Source organism: Mus pahari, chromosome 2 (assembly GCF_900095145.1).
Source record: "Mus pahari chromosome 2, PAHARI_EIJ_v1.1, whole genome shotgun sequence".
Lineage (NCBI taxonomy): Eukaryota > Metazoa > Chordata > Mammalia > Rodentia > Muridae > Mus > Mus pahari.
The window spans coordinates 142,531,010-142,554,672 of NC_034591.1; the positions used below are offsets into that span (position 1 = coordinate 142,531,010).

At 45.4% G+C, this 23,663-nt stretch overlaps 1 protein-coding gene across 4 annotated transcripts in view; it reads left to right on the forward strand.

The window, feature by feature from the left end:
• Nucleotides 1–1,477: 1,477 nt before the first annotated feature.
• Nucleotides 1,478–23,663, forward strand: part of Parp11 (poly(ADP-ribose) polymerase family member 11) — a 45,412-nt gene continuing 23,226 nt past the window's right edge. The window contains exons 1-5 of one of the 4 annotated variants that reach the window (XM_021190370.2): nt 1,478–1,673; nt 16,218–16,338; nt 18,276–18,404; nt 19,108–19,228; nt 21,951–22,026. In XM_021190370.2, coding sequence (XP_021046029.1) covers nt 18,279–18,404; nt 19,108–19,228; nt 21,951–22,026 — 323 coding nt within the window. In that variant the 5' untranslated portion in view covers nt 1,478–1,673; nt 16,218–16,338; nt 18,276–18,278. The remainder of the gene's footprint in view (nt 1,674–16,217; nt 16,339–18,275; nt 18,405–19,107; nt 19,229–21,950; nt 22,027–23,663) is intronic. The other 3 variants (XM_021190371.2, XM_029535533.1, XM_029535532.1) reach the window with 3 other exon arrangements.

The following is a 23,663-nucleotide window of genomic DNA, read 5'->3' on the forward strand; positions in this document are numbered from 1 at the left end:
AGATAATATTCATTCAACTTTAATGCAGTAAGAATGGTCTCTAGGTGAATCTCAGTACTCTTTAAATACACTATTATTCATAAATCAGTTTCTTTCTATCCCTAGTTTAGTATATGAAAGGCTATTAAATGCTATCAGTTGCTCCTATTTCATTGTTGTATCTGTTTCAATCTGGGTCATCAATATGACGAATGACATGAAAAGATTTACTAATCTTCTATCTGCCCTCATACTCCTGAAATTAACTATACTTGCCATGGTGTGTTAGTTTTATAAGACTTTCTTAGTTTAATTTATCTTTCATTTATGATTAAAATTTATACTGGGTATGATGGCACATGACAATAATCTCGGCCTCTGGGTGATGGAATGTTTGAGATGACCTTGAGCTACATGAACAGATCCTGATTACTTTTAATAAGCTGTAGTATCAGGATGATGCTAGCCTTGAGAAGGGAGCAGTAGCAATTGAAGCAACTGTGGGCTAGTCCTCTTTAAAGGCTGAGTGGGTCTCAACAAGGCAAGTTAACCTGGGAAGTTAGGACAAAATCTTTTGTGGGTTGAGAGTTATACTTCATTTTCCTTGAAGCCTTAAGGGTTAGCAAGGTACTGGGTGGTAGTGGCACACGCCTTTAATCCCAGTACTTGGGAGGCAGAGGCAGGCGGATTTCTGCGTTCGAGGCCAGCCTGGTTCTACCAAGTGAGTTCCAGGACAGCCAGGGCTATACAGAGAAACCCTGTCTCGAAAAACCAAAACAATAACAAAATCAGGTTCTGAATCTGTGGGTATTCTTTGACCTATTTTAAAAAATACACATATATTCCCACACTATTTCTTTGCCTTTAAGAATAGTCTTCCATCTTTCCTCTTTTTACCCAGGTGACCGGGGTGAGGCCTTAGCTTTCAAGGCACTCAGGTAAACGTGCTTGGAAACCTCCGTACTTGCCACGGTGTCTAAAAATCTCACGGTTTTACGTTCTTGCGTTTCCAAGTTATTTTCTGCTTTCTTCTCTCGATTCTAAAATCCACGAGGACAGGGACAACATATAGGTCAGTGTTCACTTCCAAGCCCAGTGCCGCATGGCCAATAGCTCCCTTGGTTTTTATTTTTTTCTAGATTGCGAGCTCACTTCCACCCTTAGGTAGAACTATCATCACCTCCAATTCAAGGGAGAAGGAAACAACAAAGAGGTTTGAAGCTTTAACCCAACGGCCATTGGTCGGGTTGGGCTTCTCAGGCCTAGTACCTGGCCACTAAACTCGGTATGAGGTGATCTTAATAACCGTAGGTTCTGCATGGAGGAAACGCGGCCTGCCACGCTTGCCGATCACGTGGTGGGAATGATGGCCGGCTTTAAACAGCCGCACAGGTAAAGGCCGCCCGCGACAGCACGCGCGGAAGTTCCAAGGGCGTCGTAGAGGCGGAGCGAGTTTGCGGTGGGCGGGGCCACCACTGATTGGCTGGATCCAGGCGGAAGTCGGGAGGTTCGATGGTCCGAAGACGCCAGCTTGTGCCGGGGAGGGGGAGAAGGAAGGCTTCCGTAAAGGGTGCCTTTCGGTCCTTTCGCTCCCGGGGACCCTCGGCCAAAGCCCACCATACCGACCCCACGGCTAGCCCCTCCCCCAGGCTCTCTCCGCTCGATTTCGCACCGTTATGTGGGAAGCGAATCCGGTGAGTAGCCGGCGGGACGGGGCGGGCCCAGTGGGCGGGGTTGCCTGAGAAGGGCGGGGAGGCGTTCCCGGGAACTCGCCCCCGCGGTGCCTCAGGCTGGGGCTTCGCGTTCCGGGGTCGTGGCTGTCCCGGGTCGCCGGGGGCCTCCTGAGGGCCGCGGAATCGCTGCTTCGAGCCGCGGGAGCGTTCGGTGGCCGCTTCTACGCTGTGGCTTTCCTTTCCCGATTGTTGATTTTACTTCCGGGGGCTTCTCTGTCTGCGCTTTTTTTCCTCATTTTATGTTTTGTATCCTGCTTTCCAGTTGAAGTTACTGGCTTTCGAACCTGCTAGTTCCTTTCGACCCTCGCAACCTCGTTCGTTGCTCCTCCTTTTTGGAGCTACAGAGAATGGAGGATCCTCTTTATGAGTTTCAGGGGATGACGTTCTTAATGTTTTCTTTCCGTGGTTAGAACAATGATCTGGAATCCTTTGTTTTCCTTCAGTAGGTCTTATGTCTGCAGGCATTTTTAAAAAAATACTTGGCTTCATTCATTCGTTCATTCATTCATTAATTCATTCAAACTCCCACCCGCCACGAATGAGGTCTCAGATCTATTTGTCAAGAATATTCAGATCTTGTTATGGGAATGTATTAGTGAGAAAAATGTACGCTGAAGTTAAAACTTCGGAGTTGATGGGCAGAATCGCATATCAAGAAATTTGTGGACTTAGTTTGTGAAACTACCTCAGAAGCTGAATTTGACTTCAATAACCCTCCAAGGCAATACTTGAAATAACCCTTTTGCTTTCCCTCACAAAACCAGTAACCTTCCTACTTAAGTGTATTACCAATTAAGTCTATCAGTAAGTTTCCCCAAGTCTAAAACTTCGTTCCTGATTAGAAATGAGCCCATGGATTGGGATTCGGTCCACATTGTAGTTCCATTCCATCCCATTCCATCATGACAGTCACCAGATAGTTTTGAGTCATACACTAGTACTGTCATTAGATCAGGGCAGAGGAAAGTACACGTTTGGATATGGTTTTAGCGAAATGGTTAGCATTGGGATAGCTGTCCATACATACACTCTGCTCACTGTTAACTATTAAGTGTCATCAGTATCCATCTCTCTATGTGTATATGGAGTTGGTTTTTACCAGCCTCCTCTTTGTATTGATTTCCCCACAACATATGTCAGCAGTGTATATATTCTGTTCAAGGTCACATACTTCAAAGCCTCTGAATTGTGTGTTCAACTAGAGAACAGATCCTGTTTCATAAGAAATGCTTGTTGAACTCTCGACAGTGACTGGCACAGGAATGCACTGAGGGTTCTCTGCTCACCCTGTTCCTCTTTCCTTCAGGGTCACACTTGTATCTGTCCTGTTGGGCCATTATACCCTGGTGAGAATTACAAAGGATCTAGTGAGTGTCTCATGTATTTGATTCATTATAAAACCATTTTCTCAAGAAAAAGGAGGGGCACTCTTCTGTGAAATTATATGTAAGACAACCTTGTGTTCTCTGTCCCCTGACCCATCCTCATCTGGCTGAGTTCTGCTGGTACTGTTTTTTTTTTTTTTTTTTTTTTTTTTTTTTTTTTTTTTTTGTTGTTTACCTTTTCTTCTCCTGTGAGCACCAGAATGTTGTCAATAAACACAGCTTAGTTTTTGGAAAAAAAAAAAATCTCATATGTTTATGGGTGTTTTGAGTGCCTGTACATTTGTGTACCACATTCATGCAGTGCCCTCGGATGCCAGAAGAGGGCATTAAATTCCCTGGCACTGGCGTTAGCTGCCATGTGGGTGGTGGGACTCAAACCCTGGTCGCCTGGAAGAGCAGCCCCTGCCTTAACCGTGGAACCATCTCTCCAGCCACCACAGCTTAGTTTTGATTTGACTTCCTTTATTTTTTTAAATAAACTTGGCATTCATGGTGTTCACTAATAATTTGTGAGTTTCTTTTGATGGAAGGGGCATCTGCAAAGCTTGTCTAGCTCTGCCCAAGGAATAAAATTGGCATTGTAAGCCATGAACATCTGGGAGAATTTAAAATCCAAGTAGAAAAGCAAAGCAAACCCTAAGCGCTGTGCACTTAAATATCAGTGCAGAGAACATTTGCATTTCTGACCAAATTATTTTTATGAGAGAAGGTTTTGTTAAATGATTTTATCTAGTTTTCCCTTGTAGATTTGGTGTGTGTGTGTGTGTGTGTGTGTGTGTGTGTGTGTGTGTGTAACAAAAAGTTTTGGTATATATAAAACAGATAAAGAGACCTGAAAAGTAACAGACATTTAAGAATTGTCTTAGTTAGGGTTTTACTGCTGTGGAGAGACATCAGAACCATGGCAACACTTCTAAAGGAAAGCATTTACATTGGTACTGGCTTACAGGGTTTTAATCCATTGTTATCAGGGCGGAAAGCATGCCAGTGCATAGGCAGACATGGTGCTGGAGAGGGAGCTGAGAGTTCTACATCCAGATGGGCAGGCAGCAGGAAAGAGATATAAACTGGGTCTGGCTTGAGCATCTGAAACCTCGAAGCCTACCACCAGTGACACACTTCTTCCTCAGAGCCACGCCTACTCTAACGAGGCCATACCTCCTAATAGTGTTACGCCCTGTGAACCTCTGGAGGCCATTTTCATTCAAACCACAAGAGTACACACTGTTTATTACACTGACCACATCTTTATAGAAAGTGTTAAATTCTTCCAAAGGTCATTTCTGTTTATTGACTCATACAGTTAATCTGAGCTAGAGAACAGTCCTTCCAGGCGCACACGTCACTGGCTTCTTCACAGTCCTCTATCTGCTCCCTGTTGATCCTTAGAGCAGTGATATCTTTTTGGTGTCAGTCCCCGCTTCTGCAGAACCACCTTTTCACTATTTTATATTCTCAGCCGCTTCCCATTTCGTGTGAGCTGTGATTTTGGCTCTCATTCTATTAGCCTGCTTGAAAGATTGATCACATACCTGTCATTTTTAGCCATAGTCCACTCCTGCGGGTTGGCTTCTGCCAACACTGCTCGTAGGAGGCCTCTAAGAGTCTTTGAATCACTACATACAGCGGCGTCTCAGGTGCCTTTGGCTGATTTAGTGTTTCAGGGACTTGGATGCCAATTACATATTCCCCCGAAACCTTCCTCTTCATTTTCCTGAAACTGTATAGTTACGGGGGGTTCTTCTATTCCCCCTTTCTATTTTTATTGCATTTTATTGTTTGTTTGTTTGCTTATTGTGTATGGGTGTTTGCACAGTAAAATGTCGGGACAGCTTGTGGGAGTCCATTCTCTCCCTGCACCCTGCGTGTGGCTTCCAGGGATCCAACGCAGATTGTCAGACTTGGTGGCAAGTGCCTTTAGTGGCTGAGCCATCTTGCCTTTTGAATTTCTTCATGCTGAGAACTGTTTTTCAGTTACAGCTCTGGGCTAAGCTGCATGGCTTCCTGAAACATCCCATCTCTGTTGGTTTGTTTTTCCTCGGCACATCTTTTTCTTGGGAAGCCCCATGGCTCTCCTGTGAACAAGCCTGCTAAGGGTCATCTTTAGACTGGAGTTCTCTCACTGCGTGTCCCTCTGATGATATTGAACCCTTGATCATTAGTTCCTTTCACCCAGCATGTGTCATCAGGAAATGTTCCCTACATATTGAATACACATGATTCTAACCCGTGAAGAAGGGAGTACAATCGTGAATTCAATCAGAGCCTGCCCTGTGAGGACCTTCAGGGTATGCAGTGTGACTGGTGGGAATAAAGTGGTGTCTGAGGGAGTCTGGGCTGCTGGGAAGACCTGTTGAACTAAGTTACACTTGAATAAATCGTGCAAGATGGGATCATATGAGAAGACCAAAGCAAGCAAAATGACCCAAACCCAAGAAATGGAAAGTGGATGCCAGGTACAGAGAAAATGCTTCCAAGACCAAAGAGGGAGGGGTTGTCGTAGTTACTGTTCTGTTGCTGTGAAGAGACACCATGACCAAGGCAGCTCTTTCAAAAGGACGCAATTAACTGGGGACTTGCTTACAGTTTCAGAGGTTTAATCCATTATCATCATGGTAGGGGACATGGTAGCATGCAGGCAGGTGCTGGAGCAGTAGCTGAGAGTTTTACATCTTGATCTGTAGGGAGGGAAAAAGTGAGAGAGAGACAGAGAGACTGAGAGACCAACTGATCTGCCTTGGGCTTTAGAAACCTCAAAGTCCACCCCCAGTGACACACTTCCTCCAACAAGACCCCAATCCTTTCAAACAGTTCGACTCCCTAGTAGCTAAGCAGTCAAATACAGGAGCCTATAGGGGTCATTCTTATTCAAACCACTACATTCTACTCTCAGCCCCCATAGGCTTGTAGTCATATCATAATGCAAAAATGCAGTCAGCCTAGCATCAGTTGTCCCCAGAGTCTATCCCAGTCTTAACACGGTGTTAAAAGTTCAAAGTCTCTTTTGAGACTTATGGCATTCTCTTAATCGTAACCCCTTGTAAAATCAAAGTAAAAAAGGAGACCACATACTTTGAACATACAGTGATGCAGGATATATGTTACTGTTCCAAAAGGGAGGAAACACACCATAGTGAGGAAATGCTGGACCAACACATGACTGAAAGCCAGCAGGGCAAACTCCTAAATTCTCCATCACTACGTCTGAGGTCAAAGGGCTCTTTGGTCTCCAGTTCCTTTCAGCTCTGTTGACTACATCACACTTTTCTGTCTTTGGCTAGTTCTCCCCTCGGTCTGCAGCTGCGCTTGGCAGGTGTCCCGTGATTCTGACATCTTCAACATCTGTTTCCAGTGAAATGCCAGCTTCGCTCTCTGGGCCTCCACACAGAGACACCCTTGACACACACCTGGCCTCAGGGGCTTTCCTTAACTGAGGAGGGAGATTCCACAACCCCTTTCTGTATTCTTGACTGTAAAGCTAGAACCATGTGGCTGAACCTCTCAAGTTCTGCTGCTTGATGAGGCTGGTACTTGGTCCCCTCCTTCAGTTACCTTTGCATCAGCTTTCTGTCATTGTTGGATGCCTTCATTGCTTAATCTTTTCTTTAATTCCTTTTCACAAATTGGAATCTTAGCTGGGTGGGGTCTTTCCCTGAGGCACCATTCCTTTTCATCTGTGTAGCATCCAGCTTTTCTTTAAGCTTTTTATCGCTGTGAGCAACAGAACGTTCCCTGGTGCGCCTTTTCTCCTCAAACTTCATTTTAGGTTTCTCTTGTCCTGCTTGCTTCTTTTCATTATAGATCTGTGGAGGAGTGATTACTAATAACCATACAACGCAGTCACTACTAGGGTATCTTGAAATCATCTCTGCCAATACCACTAATCCAAAACTCTTCAGTTTAGCCTCAGGCAGATTTTTTTAAAATGAGGGCACACAGCAACATATCCAGTAAGTATCCAAATTGCCAAAATACCACAGTAGTCTCTAGGACAATTGCTAATGTTCTTCCCCTTGAAAGCTCTGGAGCTAGGCCCACATTGCTTTCAGCACTACCCTCCTCAATACTCCTACTAGGATGGCTCATTAAGTCTCAATTAAAGCCTTCGGGTGCTTTCCTAATCCAAATTCCCCACATCTACATTCCCATAACAATAAGTGTGGTAAGGCTTTCCCCACAATACCCAACTCCCAGCACCAACTTCTGTCTCAGTCACTGTTCTGCTGCTGTGAAGAGTCACCATGACCAATTAAATTCATAAAAGAAAGCAATCAATTGGGGCTTGCTTACACTTTCAGAGGTTAGTCCATTATTAGGTGGGGAACATGGCAGCATGCAGGCAAGTGCTGGAGCAGTGGTTGAGAGTTTTACATCCTGATCTGTAGGCAAAAACAGAGGGAAGTTCTGGAGGGGAGAGAGAGACAGAAGCAGACTTGGCAAGGGGCTTTAGAAACTTCAAAGCCCACCCCCAGTGATGTACTTCCTCCAACAAGGCCACACTCCTAGTCCATCTAATTCTTTCAAACATTACACTCCCTGGTGACAAAGTGATCAAGTATATGAGCCTGTGGAGGCCATTTTTGTTCAAACCATGGCAAGGGATAGGTGGGCATTGGCACAAACATGTGGGCTATTTCCCCTAAGTCAGAAAGTACATTTTACACATATACTCACAGGTTGTGTGAAGATGGATGTCCTGAATGGTGTAGCTTGGTCTCCCAGGATTCTAGGAATAACACATCTGTCTCTATATTCTTGACGTTCTTATAATTATTCTTATGTTATTTAGTTAAGCTTAGATGATAACCTGAATTTGCTGAGACTCAGAACAAAGTAGTTGTTACGAAACAGAAGCCCTGGATCAGGAACATCAAAACAACAGCAGAAGAACACAGGCAGTGACATTGTGCGGCTGGCGCCATGCTGCGTAGGGTTGCACTTGGATTATCTAGTTCTTTGGTTTTGTACGAATTGTTAAATATTTATCTTAATCTATGTGCATCATTATACTAAGGCTCAAAGCTCAGTAAAATTTCTTAAGTACAAACCCATGTCTGAAATCTAGAACTTTCTAGTTCTAGAACATTGACTGGTTCCAGAATGTAGGATATTATTGAGTGGAAAAGGAGCTGTGAGGAAAGACCCTGGGAGTCAGGGGTTAAGGAAGAATTCCTCATTTATAAACAACCCCAGACTTACGAGTGATACAACACTCATGTTTCTAAAACATTTTTTTAGTGATCTGACACATGATCATGTGATGTGTCTGTCTGCAGGATTGGTATGACAGATTCAGAACAGCACCAAAGAGCCTAACAGTCCTCAGTGGAGGAAAGGTGGCAGATGTAGGCTGCAGACAGAAGACTTGGTGGGTGAAAGAGATTTGGAGCAATGAGTGGCCAACTGGCTGAGTCTGACCCTCTGAGTCTAAAATGCTAATGCTAAAATCTTTGGTTTATGCAATTCATACTCCACAACTAAATCTTCTGTTCAAATAACCTTTGTTAGCACTTGCTTATCTTTTGATCCAGCAACCAGTTGATGATTATAAGGGTTTATGATTATGCCTTATGAGTTTTTAGTGAGATGTAGAAGACAGACCTAACATAAATATTCACAGATTAAACCCTAAGTCCAACTATGAAGGAAAAAGAATGACAGGATAGAAAGAGCTCAGGGGTAGGCTGGGGAATCAGGGAGGGCATCCTGTGAGTGTGGTAACTTTTAGAGACACTGATCAAGAGCTAACCCGATCAGCTAAGGTTGCCTGGGAGGTGGAACAGTGGAAGTAGCACACGAGAAGCCTTTGAGGCTGAATGGAACAGGACCCTTGAGAACCAGATAAGTCTGAGGCTGGAATACATGGAAACAGGAAGGGGGCCCAGTAAGAGGAAGCCACGCTGTACATGGCTCTGTGGAACATGATTGGAACTTTCAACTTCATGTTGAACAAAAACTGATAGTGAATCTTAGTTATTAGTTTGACATACCTGGGAAGAGGGAACCTCGGTTGAAGACTCTCCTCCATCAGATTGATCTGTGGGGCATTTTTTGATTGCTAATTGATAGAGGAGGACCAGTTCACTGTGAACTGTACTGTCCCTAGGCAGGTGGGCCTGGGCTGTGTAAAAGGTATGGAGAAGTTCCCATAAGCCCCTTGAGGTCTTGCAAGAAAGGATCAAGTCTGATTCTACCTGTCCTTTCTGCTTCTCATTGGGATGCTTGCTTGTTCTTGGAGGTGCTTTCGTCATTGTCACCTGCCACCACCATGAACCAAGAGGCTAATGTAGGCACTGTGCCATTGAACCTCCGAACCCTGAGCTTATAGCCAGTCAGTTATATGTACCCATGTGGCATCAAGTACTAAAGTCACGAAGGGAGCTGGAAATTGAAATTGAAGTTTTAGCCCCTAAGATCCTGGGAAAAGCATTTTGTAATGTTTTGCACTCCTGCAAATACCAACATTATGTATGTATACGTGTTGTTATTACTGCCATTTGGCTTGGTTTTGAGAAAGGATCTCTGGAGCCCAGGCTGGCCTCAGACTTGTGGCAATCCTCCCATTTCAGCTTCTCTAGTACTGTGTTTACATATGTGTACTATTATATTTGGTTTAGATTACCATTTTTACATTTTAGATAATAGAATTCACTTAATACTTTATTATTGAGAAAGGCATTTTTGCAGCCTCTTATACCATCCCTGTATCTAAGCCCAAGGTATAGGTTAGACTCAGATGCTTTAATTTTTTTCCCCCCCACCGAGTATTTTACTAAATTAAAAAGTAGTACCATGTCCTTAGTGCCAGTTGTTGAGACTTATATTTGCTTGCTCTGTGAGGTGTTTTGGACTGAAGATCAAACCCAGCTTGAGATGCCATGGGAAGATTTCTCCCTGAAGACTCTTTCTAGTGCTCTGTCAAACCAGTCTTATAATATTAAACAGCTCTGGCTGTGCTTCCAGCATAGGAGCAGATGGGTTCTTCAGTCATCTTTTGGCTGCCTCAGTGCCAGGAAAGAATGAAAACTGGGGTAGGGTCTGAAAAACCAATCTCTTCTCAGCATTGGAGTATTGGGAGGCCTGTGGGTGGAGCGCAAGTTAGAGAGCTTGCCTGACATTCACAAGGCCCTGGGCCTCTCAAACTATGTAAACTGGGCATGGTGGTACATGTCTGAAGTCCTTGGGCTGCCAGGGTGGAGGCAGGAGGATCAGAAGCCCGTCTGAACTGTGTAAGATCCTGTCTTTTAAAATGGACTATTTGGTCCTTGAAGTTGTCCTGGTCTAGAACTTGAGGAAGTGAGCTTTGCACTGTCTGCCTTGAGAGAAGCACAGGAGCATGTCCGAGGTAAGCGTCTCCTTACACCAGTCTGTCCAGATATTTATGCCTGGGATGTATTGTCTGCTTTCCCTGGAGACATGGAGCTTCACGAAGGTCAGCCACACGGGGACTGGGAACCAGTGATTCTCAGCAGAAGTCCTGCCCCCTCAGCTCAGGTGACCGCATGGCTGCAGTGTTTTCTGAGAAGCAACTGTGTGCTGTGTTCTGGGAAGGGACACTGAAGCTCGCACATGCTTTTGTCTGGACTTTATCTCCTGTGCTTTTTCTTTTTTTCTTTTGCTGATTGTATTCTCTTTCTTGTTCCGTAATAAACACCTGTAACTTCAACAACTTCTGAGTCCTAGAAAATCATTAACCCTAAAACAGGAATGCCTCAGAGATGCAGGAGACATCTGAAAATATGATCCAACTGTGTAGCCCAGGCTAGCTCTGAGCTAATCCTCCTCCTACTTCCAGTATCCCTAATGATGAAATTACAGGTAGGTGCTACAGTGTGTGGCTCCTGATGAACACCTCAGTGAAAGACTCAACATTTCTCCTTAAGGTCAGGAACAGAGTGGGGATGCGCTTTCCTGCTTGGGAATGACTTTAGCAGTTCTAAGGTAAGAAAGCAAGACAAGCAAAGGAAGAGATGCTTCAGTGCTAGAAGGAAGTAAAGCCCACGCGTGCCTTTCTCAGCCTGGGCCCTGCTGTGAGGCAGTACCGCTGTTAACTCATTGCAGCAAACCTGCCCGGGTGTCTGCAGCTGTGCTGGTTGCTCTTCCTGGTGGCTTCACTCTGTGAGTCCCTCTAGGAAGTTTCCCATGTTGACTATTAACACCTTTCAAATCCAGATTCTCTAGTTCTCATAGTCCCCATTGTTGTTGTATCTGCATGCCACTCCAGAGCTAGTACTTGAGAGCCCAGTCGTTGGGAAAAGGATCAGCTTTATTCAAGGCCAGGGCCCTGAGAAGAGGGGCCGACTCTTGAGTTACACGAGCAGATGGTTATAAGGAGGGGAAGGGGCTCAAGGGAGCCGACCCTTGAGTTACACGAGCAGATGGTTATAAGGAGGGAAAGGGCTCAAGTGGCATTGTTCTTTGCTCTGACCCGATCCTGACAGTCAGCCTTCACTCTCAGGACCAGTTCCAGTAACTCCTCAGACAAACACTATTTCCTGCCATTTAAAAAGCAGGGCAGTTTACATGCTTTGTGTCAGTGCATGTCCAGATGTTATCTAAAGGCCACCAGATGTTTGGGGTTCCATAAATCCCAAGGAACTGTTACTGTTTTAGTCACTTAGGTGGGACTTTTCTTCAGAATTTAGAATCCTAGACAAGGGAGAGGACATGACCCTGCAAAGGGCAATCCCCAAAGAAGCAGCTACTGTGGCACTTCTGTCTTTTCTTTAACTTTAGATAGAAAATAGACAAAGTCTCTTTTTGTAGTCCAGGCTAACCTGGGATGTGCTTTGTAGCCCAGGTTGGCCTTAAACTTTCCAACTTTGTGCCTTGGGCTCAGAGACTTGCCACCATGTGTAGTCACCATCTCTTTAGGGATGATCCCGGTTTCGTAAGACATTTTCATCATTAATTGCCCTAGTTTTAGTTACATGTTTTACACATTCTTGTGCATGTGTGTGAATGTGTGAGAGTGTGTGTTAGTGTAGACCTGGGTATTCAGTGAAAATAATTGAATGGTTTATTTTGAGACAGAGCCTCCCTATCAACCAGGGCTAACCTTGAGCTCATGATCCTCCTGCCTCCGCCTCCTGGGTGTTGGGATCACAGGCAAATAACCTCATGTCTGAGCCCTGTTTTATTCGGTTAGTTCTGACCTCTCCTAGTGGCCGCTGGAGTTTGGGCCCCATCACCGTGTGTGGCTTAGGTACTTGGCTGAACTTACTGTGTGAGTGAAGCTTCCCTCGCACTGCCCTTGCTGAGGCAGCATTGCAGGTTGAGCTTGGCTCAAGTCCCCTAGGCAGTCGGGTGTTTTCTCGTTACTTTGGTTGTGTGTGGCCGGGAGACTGCTCTCGTGGTTGAGTGAGGCTTTTGCAGGCTGTGTGTGGGTGCTATATTACTGTTTACCCAGGAAGTAGTTTCATGAGGTTTCCTTTTGGATCACTCCCAAGAGGACGTAATCCTGGGATTACTCTCTGTGTGTGTGTGTGTGTGTGTGTGTGTGTGTGTGTGTGTGTGTGTGTGNGAGAGAGAGAGAGAGAGAGAGAGAGAGAGAGAGAGAGAGAGAGAGAGAAAAGAGAGGGAGAGAGAGAACCTGGGTATTCTGTCTTCCACACTGCTGAGGGTGACTGAGCTACATGTTTAATTGTTGCATGAATACGGTGTAAGCAAAACCCATTGCTTTGTCAGCTAACTCGGGGATGATGAAGTGGCCTCAAGAGCCCTGCTGCCAAGCTTGGCGACCTGAGTTGGATCACTGGGATCCACATGGTGGAAGGAGAGAAATGGCTCTTGAAAATTGTCCTCTGACATCCACACATGAGACATGACACACAAGTGCAGGCAAGGCACACAGATGTGTGCATAGCACATACTAAGTAAAGAGCAACAACAACAAAACAACAATCAACCCCTGCTGCACAGCCCCCCTGCTGCACAGCCTTGCCCATGGTTCAGAACAGCTTCCTCTGTAGTCAGTATTTATCTAAGTGATGGTGAAGCCCTTTGCCTACCTTGTGTTTCCTCCTTTGTAGATGGGCATAGATGCCATGTAGGAGCATTTTCAGGTCTGCTCAGTTTCTTGCTCCATTCTTTCCTAGATGGGTACAAGCCTAGAACTCTTAAAGTCCTTCCATCTTCATCAGTTACTGCTCTAAGAGGGCCCTTTCCTGCTCTCTCCTCTTCTCTGTAGGATCTGATGGGTCTACCGTTCTGCTTCTGTCCATGTAGAGAAATGAAATTTAAGGCCTGGGATTCATGCAACTTCTGTCCAGAGAAATAGTTGTTTGTAAGCTTGGAAGCCTGAGGCGGAGAGCACAGTGAGATAAGCCTGGGCACGCCCAGGCAGGCCATTGTTGAAACATTCCTGGGACTGTACCAAATGTTCCGCTAAACCGCCCCTCAGGTCTCCTAGCATTCCTGCCTTTGCAGGTACCATCCTGCAAATGTGTACGTTTAAATGAGCCAATCACAGGTAACCGCGCCAATTCTTGCTAGCCCCTCCCCCTCCTCCTATAAAAACCCCTAGCTTTCAGGCCACGAGGTCGACTTCCTCTGTCTCCTTCATGAGATACGAGTCCACCCGGAGCTCTGCCATTAAAGTACCTCGTGTGTTTACATCAAGAAGGCTTCTCTGTTGTGTTTCTCTGGGACGCCCTGACTCCTGTGACCTGAGGACCCGAGGGAGTTCCTCACGAGGGGGGTCCTACATCCACACCTCGATTTCTTTGGTTTTCATCAAGCTGTTCAGTTTCTCAGAATGCCCTTAGTCTTGGAGTCTTCTCCTCTCTCTTTCACATAGAGCTGCTCCTTCAGGCACAGATGTAGACTTCCTTCCTTGTGTTCATTTGCCCTTGGGCAGGGTTCCCGAGTCACAGTGCCTGAAGCTGCGTAGAGAAGCCTCTTTTCTAATAGTGACGTTGTAGTCCTTGAAAAGGCAGTAGGTGAGGGAGCTAGCAGCTTCTCATCATCTTGGCTTCCTCTCCTTGGCATGAAACTTCACCCAGGAAGCCAGTTGGACTGGTGATGGCCAGGGTAGTGTCTCTGGTTCCCTCATTTAAATAGACCTTCCACCATTTGTGTGAACTAGGAGAGGGGTTTTTCTTTTGTTGTCTCTCTGAAATAGAGCTGTCTCATGGAGTGGGGAGATGACGAGCAGCAACAACCCAAACCGCCCTTCCTCAGTCTGGGTGTACAGGGGCCCCACCTTTGGCAGAGCACAGAAGAGCCAGCAGGACAGATGATGTTTGTTTTCTTGTGTGTATTCTGTCACTTGTGGAACCTCCTGAGCATACTCAGAGTTAAATGATTTTGAAAACATACTAGTTGAAAAGCTGATCTTTTGGGAAAGGGCTCCCTTCCAGAGGTCCTTACCACCCTTAGCAGGGCTTAGTAGCAGTTTTGGGAGACACATGTATATGCATGCTTGTGCTCTCTGTCTCTGTCTGTCTGTCTGTCTGTCTGTCTGTCTGTCTGTCTGTCTCTGTCTTGATGACCTGAGACCCACATGGTGAAAACAGAACTGATATCCACAAGTTGTCTAATGAGCTCCACACATGTGCCATGGCATGTGTGTGTGCTGTGGTTCATGAACTTGTCTTTTCCTGTGTTAGCCTCACAAATCCTGGCAATTGAGCTGTGAGCCCCACGATACCAAGTGCTGATTCTTCTTTATAGAGGCAAAAATGCCTTTATTGCCTTGTGGCTTCAAGTATGCTTATGTTAATAAAACAACTTGCATTTGTAGTAACATTCTTATTAGAAGTGACCAGTCCAGAATGCAACATTATATTCCGGGATATGGACCAGGATTGACTTGAACTCATCTGTACTGTTGCTTTTCAGTTGCATGATTCAGATGGAGTGTACCCAGGTACGTGAATACAGATGGGTGGCCTTGGAGACAGGCTCCACCAGTTTGTACATTTGAAAATGGGAAAGATGCTTTGCCACGTGATGCTAGCTGTTTCTTCTTTGCAGCTTTCTGCACAGGAAGTGTTATTTTCTCACAGTTAGGAACAGGAAAATCAGGCCAGATGTGGCATTGTAATTGAACTGGCCCATTCATCTGTCATGCATTAAGTGCCGCCTTTGTGTTGGATGGTTTGCATATGTTCTTTTGATTACCTGTAGACGTGTCCTAACTAGAGCTGTTGTTACTATGGTGACAGCATTCTAAATTATTTTATTTAAGCCAAATTATGCAGAATAGCCATTCCTTTGTAGAGGAAACTCACTATAAAAAATGCTAAGGGTTTTATGGGATGAAGTGAATTATTTGAAAGAAAGCTAGCACATCTGTGAAGCTTGGCAGCAGAGGAGTCAAGGACTGGCTGTCGGTGGGAATGAGAGCATGGGGTGGGCACCTGGAGGGAGACAGAATTCTAGCAGGCCTCAAAGGCTTCTTTAATCTTCTCTGTACCATGCACTCTGTGATTCTAGACAAAATCATCGTATTATTTTCTGCTTTGTATTTTCCCTGATTTTAATTGGAAAATAATGACCTCTCTCTCTCCTATACATGAGGCCGTGGAGGAGAATGTAGTAGAATTGTAACCAAGAATTGGCCTAGCCAGTCAAAGCTATTTATGGCAGGGAGTTCCCTTCCCTCTGTCCCTCTGTCCCTCTGTCCCTCCCTCCCTCCCTCCCTTCCCTCCTCCTCCTCCTCCTCCTCCTTCTTCTTCTCTCTCTCTCTCTCTCTCTCTCTCTCTCTCTCTCTCTCTCTCTCTCCCTCTCTCTCTCTCTCCCCCTCCCTCCCTCCCTCCCTCCCTCCCTCCCTCCCGTTTCACTGTGTTCCTCAGGTTAACCTTGAACTTCTGGACTCAAGTCTTACCCCAGCCTCAATAGCTGGGACATGGACTGCGGTGACTGGCTTGTAGACTGGCCTGCCATGACAGCTCAGGCACAAAGTCATAGGGCAGAGCACACACTGTGTTGTAGCCATAGGAGGAAACCTATCTGTTAACCCTGTCCCTTTTCTAATAGAGAAAATACTGAACCTGTAGGCCAGTATTATCTTAGCTATTTGCTTCTTTCTAGCTTGTGTTTCCAATTTTTCAGAGTATTTTCTAAATACAAACTAAACCTGCCCCCACCCCTGGCTTTCTTTCTCCATCTCCTGCAGTGAAATGGCCAAACGGGGTGAACAGTGCTGGAAGAAGAAAGAAGAAGTGTGCAATAGCTAACGGGACAGTGGAGTTCACAGTTTAGGTCATTGTCTTTATTATCTGACCAAGACACATAAGGTAAATGGTTCATTCTAACCTGAAGACCCCAATCCCAGGCCATTCTGTGTTTTCATTTCTTAGCAGCTAATCAACTTTGAAGTCACAAAGGAGTGACAACAAGGACATAATCAGAAAAGCAATCTTGGAGTGTTTCTAGGCATGAATAAAAAAATGAAGCTAACCGAGCCCCCTTCCCAGAGCTCGGGACTCACAGTGGCCACAGTGAGCAAGGAATTTCAGCTTCTGCTTCGTGTGGGCAGTGTGACCAAAACAAAGGAAGGAGATCTTCTCCCAGCTACACCGCTTCTGCATTTTATATAACGGCATAAGAATATTTTTCAGCTTATCAAGCAATGCAGATGCTTTGTTAAAAACAACCAAATGTATAGGGGATCATATTTCGGAATATACCAGTATAGCTGTTTTTATACAAGATTACATACACACACACACCTCTGAGAGATCTGTTATAAAGTGATAGCATTGGGTCAGTGGGAAAGGAAGGTAAGAGAATGGCAAGGATCAAAGTATGATGGGCAGGCACACTGCAACAGAAGTACTCTAGTGATGGGCAGGCACGCTGCAGCTGAACTACTCTGAGTTCCTGCAAGGAGAGTGCCATGTTGCTCATGCACATTTTTTCTGTTTGTTTATGTGTTAAATGTATTCATTTATTTATTGGATTTTTGAGAAAGAATCTTCTATGTAGCCCTGGCTGTCCTGGAACTCTCTAGGGAAACCACTCTGGCCTCAAACTCAAAGAGATCCACTGGCCGCCGGCTCCTGAGTGCTGGGACTGAAGGCATGTACCACTAGGCCCAGAGCTTTGTTTTGGTGTTTCTACATCTCTGTTTCTAAGAAGCTACAGAGCTTGTGTCTCATCGTCTAGACTGGGATGTTGACATCCAAGTACTCACAAGGCTTGACCCTGCTCAGCTGGGAAGATCAGGCCCACTCAGGGTGGTACAACCATAGTTAGACTCATGCAAATTTAAATGAATAATTTAAAAATGATGATAGTCAAATTCCAAATGAAGTTAAATCATTTTTATCAGTCACTGGGTCCGTTTTCTGATGAGTTCATCACAGTTTCTACCCAAGAATGTCAGGTTTTTTTGTTTTTTTGTTTCTTTTTCCAAAGATTAGGTACACATCAGTTAATGCTCTAGTCAGCACTATAAAAATCCATTGCTCATGAAGCATAAAGCAGCATAATGTGTCGCATACATGTGTAGACCCCGTGCCCAGTCTGCCCGAGCCTAGCTCCCTGTTGTGTGACCTGTCTGCCTCATTCCTTGTTTATACTAAGAGTACCTGTCTCATATAGGTTGTTGTTAAGCCTAAAGAAGTTACCTCTACAGTTCTTAGGTAAGCACTTGACACATAGTAAGGACCATGTAAGAATTAGAGATTGTCACCATTGCTGCACTTATACTCTGGTCACCTTGATGCTTAGAAGACACTGAGCCAGGTTATCATATCTATTCAAACTTTCCTGGGTACATGAGCACATGGACACACTCATGCATACATCCATGTGTTTATGAAAGCAAGTATAGATATATTTTAACTAAAGCATTATTGTATTATTCTTTACTTTTATAGCCTTTTTTAGTCTTCGTGTCTCTTCATGCCATTAAATGAGATGACTGTTTGAAATAGCAAACAGGATGCATCTAGTCTTAAGCAGTTTTGATGTAGGGGCTCCTAACAAGACCATGGGCAAATAATGACCCCCTTCCTGGTCTGCGTGGGCTCTGACATATCCCACCTGAGGAGGATCATCTACCTGATGTGTTTGTTAAGCTGCTTCCAGGGCCAGGAAAATAGGTGTCATGTGGCACTGAGGGAAAGATGTTGGAATCTGGCTCTTGGTAATGAACTAGAATATTCCATAGAAAGAATGTTGGTCATTAATGGGTATCTCCTTCTCCACCTCTTCTCTGGCTGTCCAGAAGATGTTTCACAAGACAGAGGAGTTCTTTCCCAAGAAGACCGACAGTGATGTGGATGACATGGACACATCGGACACACAGTGGGGCTGGTTCTACCTGGCGGAGTGTGGGAAGTGGCACATGTTTCAGGTACCCTACCCTGAGCTTCACAGGCCAGGGCTTGCTGGTGTGTAGAGTCATGCTCATGGAAAACTGGAAAGAACCAGCCCTTTCCTAATGGGAAGCAGAGTAGCTAGGAGCCTGTGTCCTCCCCGGCTGTAACCTCTCAGAAACAGTGGTGAGCTTCGACAGGGAGCATGCCTGGGGGATGGCCTCTGGCTGGGTCTGGTGGAAACAGGGAGGGAAGAGCCGGCCATCTGTGTTCAGCACCTGCTCTGGGTATCATGTTAGGTACTGTATGCATCCTGTGTGTCCTCACAACAGCTCCAAGGTAGATGGCTCTTCTCCATCTTCTGTCAAAGGACAGGGACTCAGGAAAGTGGACTGCTTGTGCCCACACAAGAACTTGTAGTTTGGGGATTTGTTCTTTCCTCCCATTTTATGGTTACCAGACTGGTGGAAGGTTTACTCTGAGCCACGTGGAGTAATCCTGAGGAACTTGTGAAAAGGCTGTTGAAGAGACCCTTGTTCCGGTAGCTGTTTCCCCCCACCCCCAGAGTCATTAATAACTTCCCACGAGCAGTCTTGGCATGGCTTTCCCTGTGTATGTGGGAGGGAGAGCAGCAGGCAGTAGGATCCCTCATTCTCTGTCACTGGGACCACAGCTCCACTTCTGCGGCCAACCCATCACTGTGAACAGCTGGTAAATGCAACTTTCTGGTTTGTCTTAAAGCCGGATACCAACATTCAATGTTCAGTTAGCAGTGAAGATATCGAAAAAAGCTTCAAAACAAACCCTTGTGGCTCCATTTCCTTTACTACTTCCAAATTCAGCTACAAGATAGACTTTGCAGGTATGTTTCCCCTCCTAGTCGTGTGTTTATAGAATATTCCTATACTATCAGCACAGTGCAGTCTGTAGTTCTGAAGCACAGGATTAGCCCAGATGTCTTGAAGCATGAAGTAAATCCTCCTGTTCTCTGCTGAGTAGCTCAATAAAAACTGCACTGTTGACTCTTGAGCAGCCCTGCCATTGATAAGAGCATGTTTCTGTGATCTTGTCTGTTAACATATGTGCTGTTGGCCGTGTGTTTTGAGTTCATGTAAAGCTCTTTATAACTTTTGGTTTTGGTTTGTTTGTTTGTTTGTTTGTTTGTTTGTTTGAGGTGAGGTCTCCCTGTATTGCTGGGTTGGTCTTAAACTCACAATCCTCCTGCCTCAGCCTCTGGAGTAGCTGGATTGCAGGTCTGTAATGCAATGCCTGTCTTATAGCTTTTAATTTGCTCTGCACCCCAGCAGCCTGGAGATTGCTTTGAATTGGGAGCCTTTTTATCTTGAAGATCAAGCTGATAATAAAAGAGAAAGTCACTATTGGCTGGTGACTGTCTCAAGGCAAAGGGACGCCACGTGACGTTCCTGTTACTACTTAGGCCTAATGGCTGCCTCCTCAGTGGCTGCTCTTGGGGTCCTTTCATAGATGAGCCCAGCTGATGTGCAGATCAGCCTGTTTGGATGCATGCCACCCTGTCTTTCACTCCCGTGCAGGGTTGTGTCATCAGGTGTCTCAGGAAAGCACTGTTGAATTTAGCCCGTAAGTCCCAGGCTGCCTTCACACTGTTTATGGCTTTGATGTCAAGGAGGTATGAGCAGGGCAGTGGAGTGGCTCCACACCTCAGCCTTCTAGCTATTCTGTTCCAGTTGCTGGGCTGTGTCTTTCCAACCATGCTGGTGGATGAGGGTGGAGCAGAAGGCCCGAAATGCTTATCCCGAAGTGGACAGGGTTTGGCCCGAAATGTCATCCTACAAACCTGCTTTCCTTGCAGTTGCTCATTATCAAGAATAAATCAAAGAATAGATGAATAAATTAAATTTAAAAAGAATGAAAAACATCGTATTTTTACTTTCAACCAATCCTGACTTTAAAAACTAGCATTAAACAGGCCACCAATGGGGGAACACCAACATTGATGTTTCTGTTCTAGGCAGGCAGAAGGTGTTTGTTAGATGTTACCAGAGTTCTGTATGAGTGTGTATAAGCACAGTTTGGGAGGCAAAACAGATACAGTGTGATATACACAGACATCAGGCTTCAGAAAGGGGCTGCCATTTGTTAAAGTGTGTGGTAGGTGTTCAGCAGGCCACTGTGTCTAAAGAGTAGTCACTAGTGAGCTATACTCCTTGGGAGATTCTAACAGGAAGTAGAACTTGTCCAGAATGTCTTTTTAGACACTCAGAATGTACTTCAGTTGGTAGAGTACTTGCCTAGCACAAATGGAACCCTAACAGAGCATAAACCAGGCTTGCTAGTACATGCCTGTAATCCCAGCACTCAGGATAGGGAGGCAGGAGGATCAGAAATTCAAGGCCAGTCTTAGCTACTTAATGAGTTCTAGGCCATCCTTGCCAACATGAGACCCCATATCAAAAAATAAATGAATAAATAAACAAATAAAAAAATTCCTCGCTAAAGTATCCCAGCGGTGTGTGGCAGCCAGCGAATAAATAGTACAGTTTCCAACGTTTTCAGGGTTACCCTAGTCACCCTGCCTCTGACCAGTTTCTCCCTGTGAAAGTCATGGAAAGTAAATTCAGACGGAAACAGCTGTGATACCACAGGCTTGGTGTTGTGTACTGAGATGAGAATGGTAACGGTGCTCTGGTGAGTGCAGGAGAGGCAGAGCACACTCAGCACCAGCATTTGACAAGTGCAGTGGCGTCAGCTGTGCACGCTGCCGAGTATTAGGCTGAGATTCACAGCCTGGCTGGGAGGTGATAAATGGACCTCGTAAGTAGTGCCATGGCTAGGTGTAGGCAGAAGGCACCGACCGGATAGTGGCTTTCTGTTACTGGGGTCTATGGCCAGGCTCTCTCTCCTCTCCCTCTCCCTCTCCCTCTCCCTCTCCCTCTCCCTCTCCCTCTCCCTCTCCCTCTCCCTCTCTCTCCCTCCTGCTTGTGGACGTTGTACATCGTGGTGCGCACTAGGCTCCGCACCACGATGTACAACGTCCACAAGCAGTCCCTCTCCCTCCCCTCTCCCTCTCTCCCTCTCCCTCTCCCTCTCCCTCTCCCTCTCCCTCTCCCTCTCCCTCTCCCTCTCCCTCTCCGCCTTTGGTTTAGGTCTTCAGTTTAAAGAGGAGTAAAGAAACATGCACATTTTTGAAATTCTGTGCATTGTGCAGATGTTATATGGAAACAGCCTCTTTCTAATTTTCAAATTATTAGGGAAACCAGAGTGTACTTCTACATGTAACAAGTCCAGTAGAAGATTTTATATGATTTTGTTCTATACTCTTAACTTTCCTGCCTTTAGAATTCTTGTATTTTGGTGTCAGTTTAACTGAGGTGTGACACACAGGAACACCTTGCATTTGGAGCAGTCTGTGACATAAGCGTCTTGGTGTGGGCCTTAGATCAAGCACTGAAGGAGGGCCCTGCTTGGCACCTTTGCAACATGATAAAAAGGTCACATACCAGCTGTCAGCTCTCTCCAAAGCTGTGTAACCTTCGTGTATTGTGGCCACTACTCTGCACTGTATGCTGCTGTGGCTAATCCGATGTGTCTGTCTTTGTCTTCAGAAATGAAGCAGATGAATCTCGTCACTGGGAAACAGCGCCTAATAAAAAGGGCTCCTTTCTCCATCAGTGCCTTCAGGTACTGTAACGGGTCCCACAGAGGGCAGGCGGGTGGGCGGGGCTGCCCTCCCCCTGCTCTTTCTTACTCTTTGGCAGAAACCCAGGTAGACTGACATCCCATGGAGTAACCTTTGCCATATTAAACCTCGTGTTCACCGATGGGGGTCATCGTTATCCTCTGTCACTGTTTCCTTTCATTCTTGTTTGTCATGTGTCATTTTCTTCAATTCTTAGACTAGTGTGCATGATAGTTACAAGATGCCATATGGTTTTTGTTTTTGTTTTTGTTTTTTTGCTTAAAATAGGCTATTGAGCTTATGTTTGAATTTAAACTGGACATATGGTCACAGAATTTTCCAGAAATTTGACCATAAATCTTAGAGAACTACCCATTTGGTGTGCCCCTGCACTGATGTAGATCCCCATTGGGCATCTACTTGTACATCTGTGTCTCTTAGCTATAAAACGCCAGTCCATGGTGATCAAAAACCTGGGGCAGCACATCCACCGCGGGCAGCAGTGCAGCATCTTTTCTGGAGCTGGGATGCACGATCTCCTTTTGGTTCCCTTTGCCATCTATAGACTGAAAAAGAACTGCTAAGAGCTAGATGCAATAAATAACTTTATTTGTTGCACATGGGAAGGGAAATCAAGTGAAAAAATTTTAAGAGTATATCTCCTGTTTTCTAGAATGATCGCTCAAGCAAATATTGATTTTCTTTTTCTATCTGGAGAACTTAGGATGCAGCTCAGAAACATTATCCAAGCGAGCGTGTGAGTTGTAAGGAGTCCCCTTGCTCCTTCCAGGGCCTCCTAGGAAAAGTAGAGCAAAGAAAAGAGTTGGAGGGACTCGAAAGAAAATGAACACTTTTCCTTTATCAAGATGTTTGACTTGCATTCTGACATCATAATTTAAAAGATAACGATGCTTTTCCTGGGTCTGTGGAACATAGAATATGTTCCTACCTGCTGCCCCACATATGCATTCCTCAGGGACAGGGATAGGATGCAGCAAGCCTCATCCTCTATAGCGTGTAGTCTGGGGGATGAAACACAATAATGGAAGGTATTGATAGGTATGATGTTATATACCTGCTGAGCCAGTTCCTTCTGTCCCAGACTATGCAAACTGTACCACAAAGACAGAAAGGACCGACTAGGGGATGGTGTGTGTGTGTGTGTGTGTGTGTGTGTGTGTGTGTGTGTGTGTATGCGTGCGCGCTGGGGTGTGACCAGAGCTGAGGACAACAGTTGAGGCAATAATGACAAGGGAGGAGTTAAGTAGGGAAGCCCCAGAGGCTGGTAGTCAGGAGGTGCTGATGCAGAAAGGTTAGTGGCAGGATGATGCTGGGCACTCCTTAAAGCCTGGTGAACGTGGGCCCTGTGAAGGCCATGGGTACACACAGGTTCTTTAAACCTTCCTGTATAGCTGGAAGACACATTGAACAAAATGGGGGGAAATGGGAGAGTTTTCACAAAACAACTCAGTGTTGAAATGAATAACTCCTGTAGTATTTGAAGTTCTTCTAGAACTCCTTTAAGAAAATTTGAATGGTCCTCCTATCACACTCATAGTGAAGAAAATACGAGTTTATGCCAAACTCCTTTGTTAGCAGACTGACTGAAACGCAAAAGTGGGCTAACACGCTCTCCTGG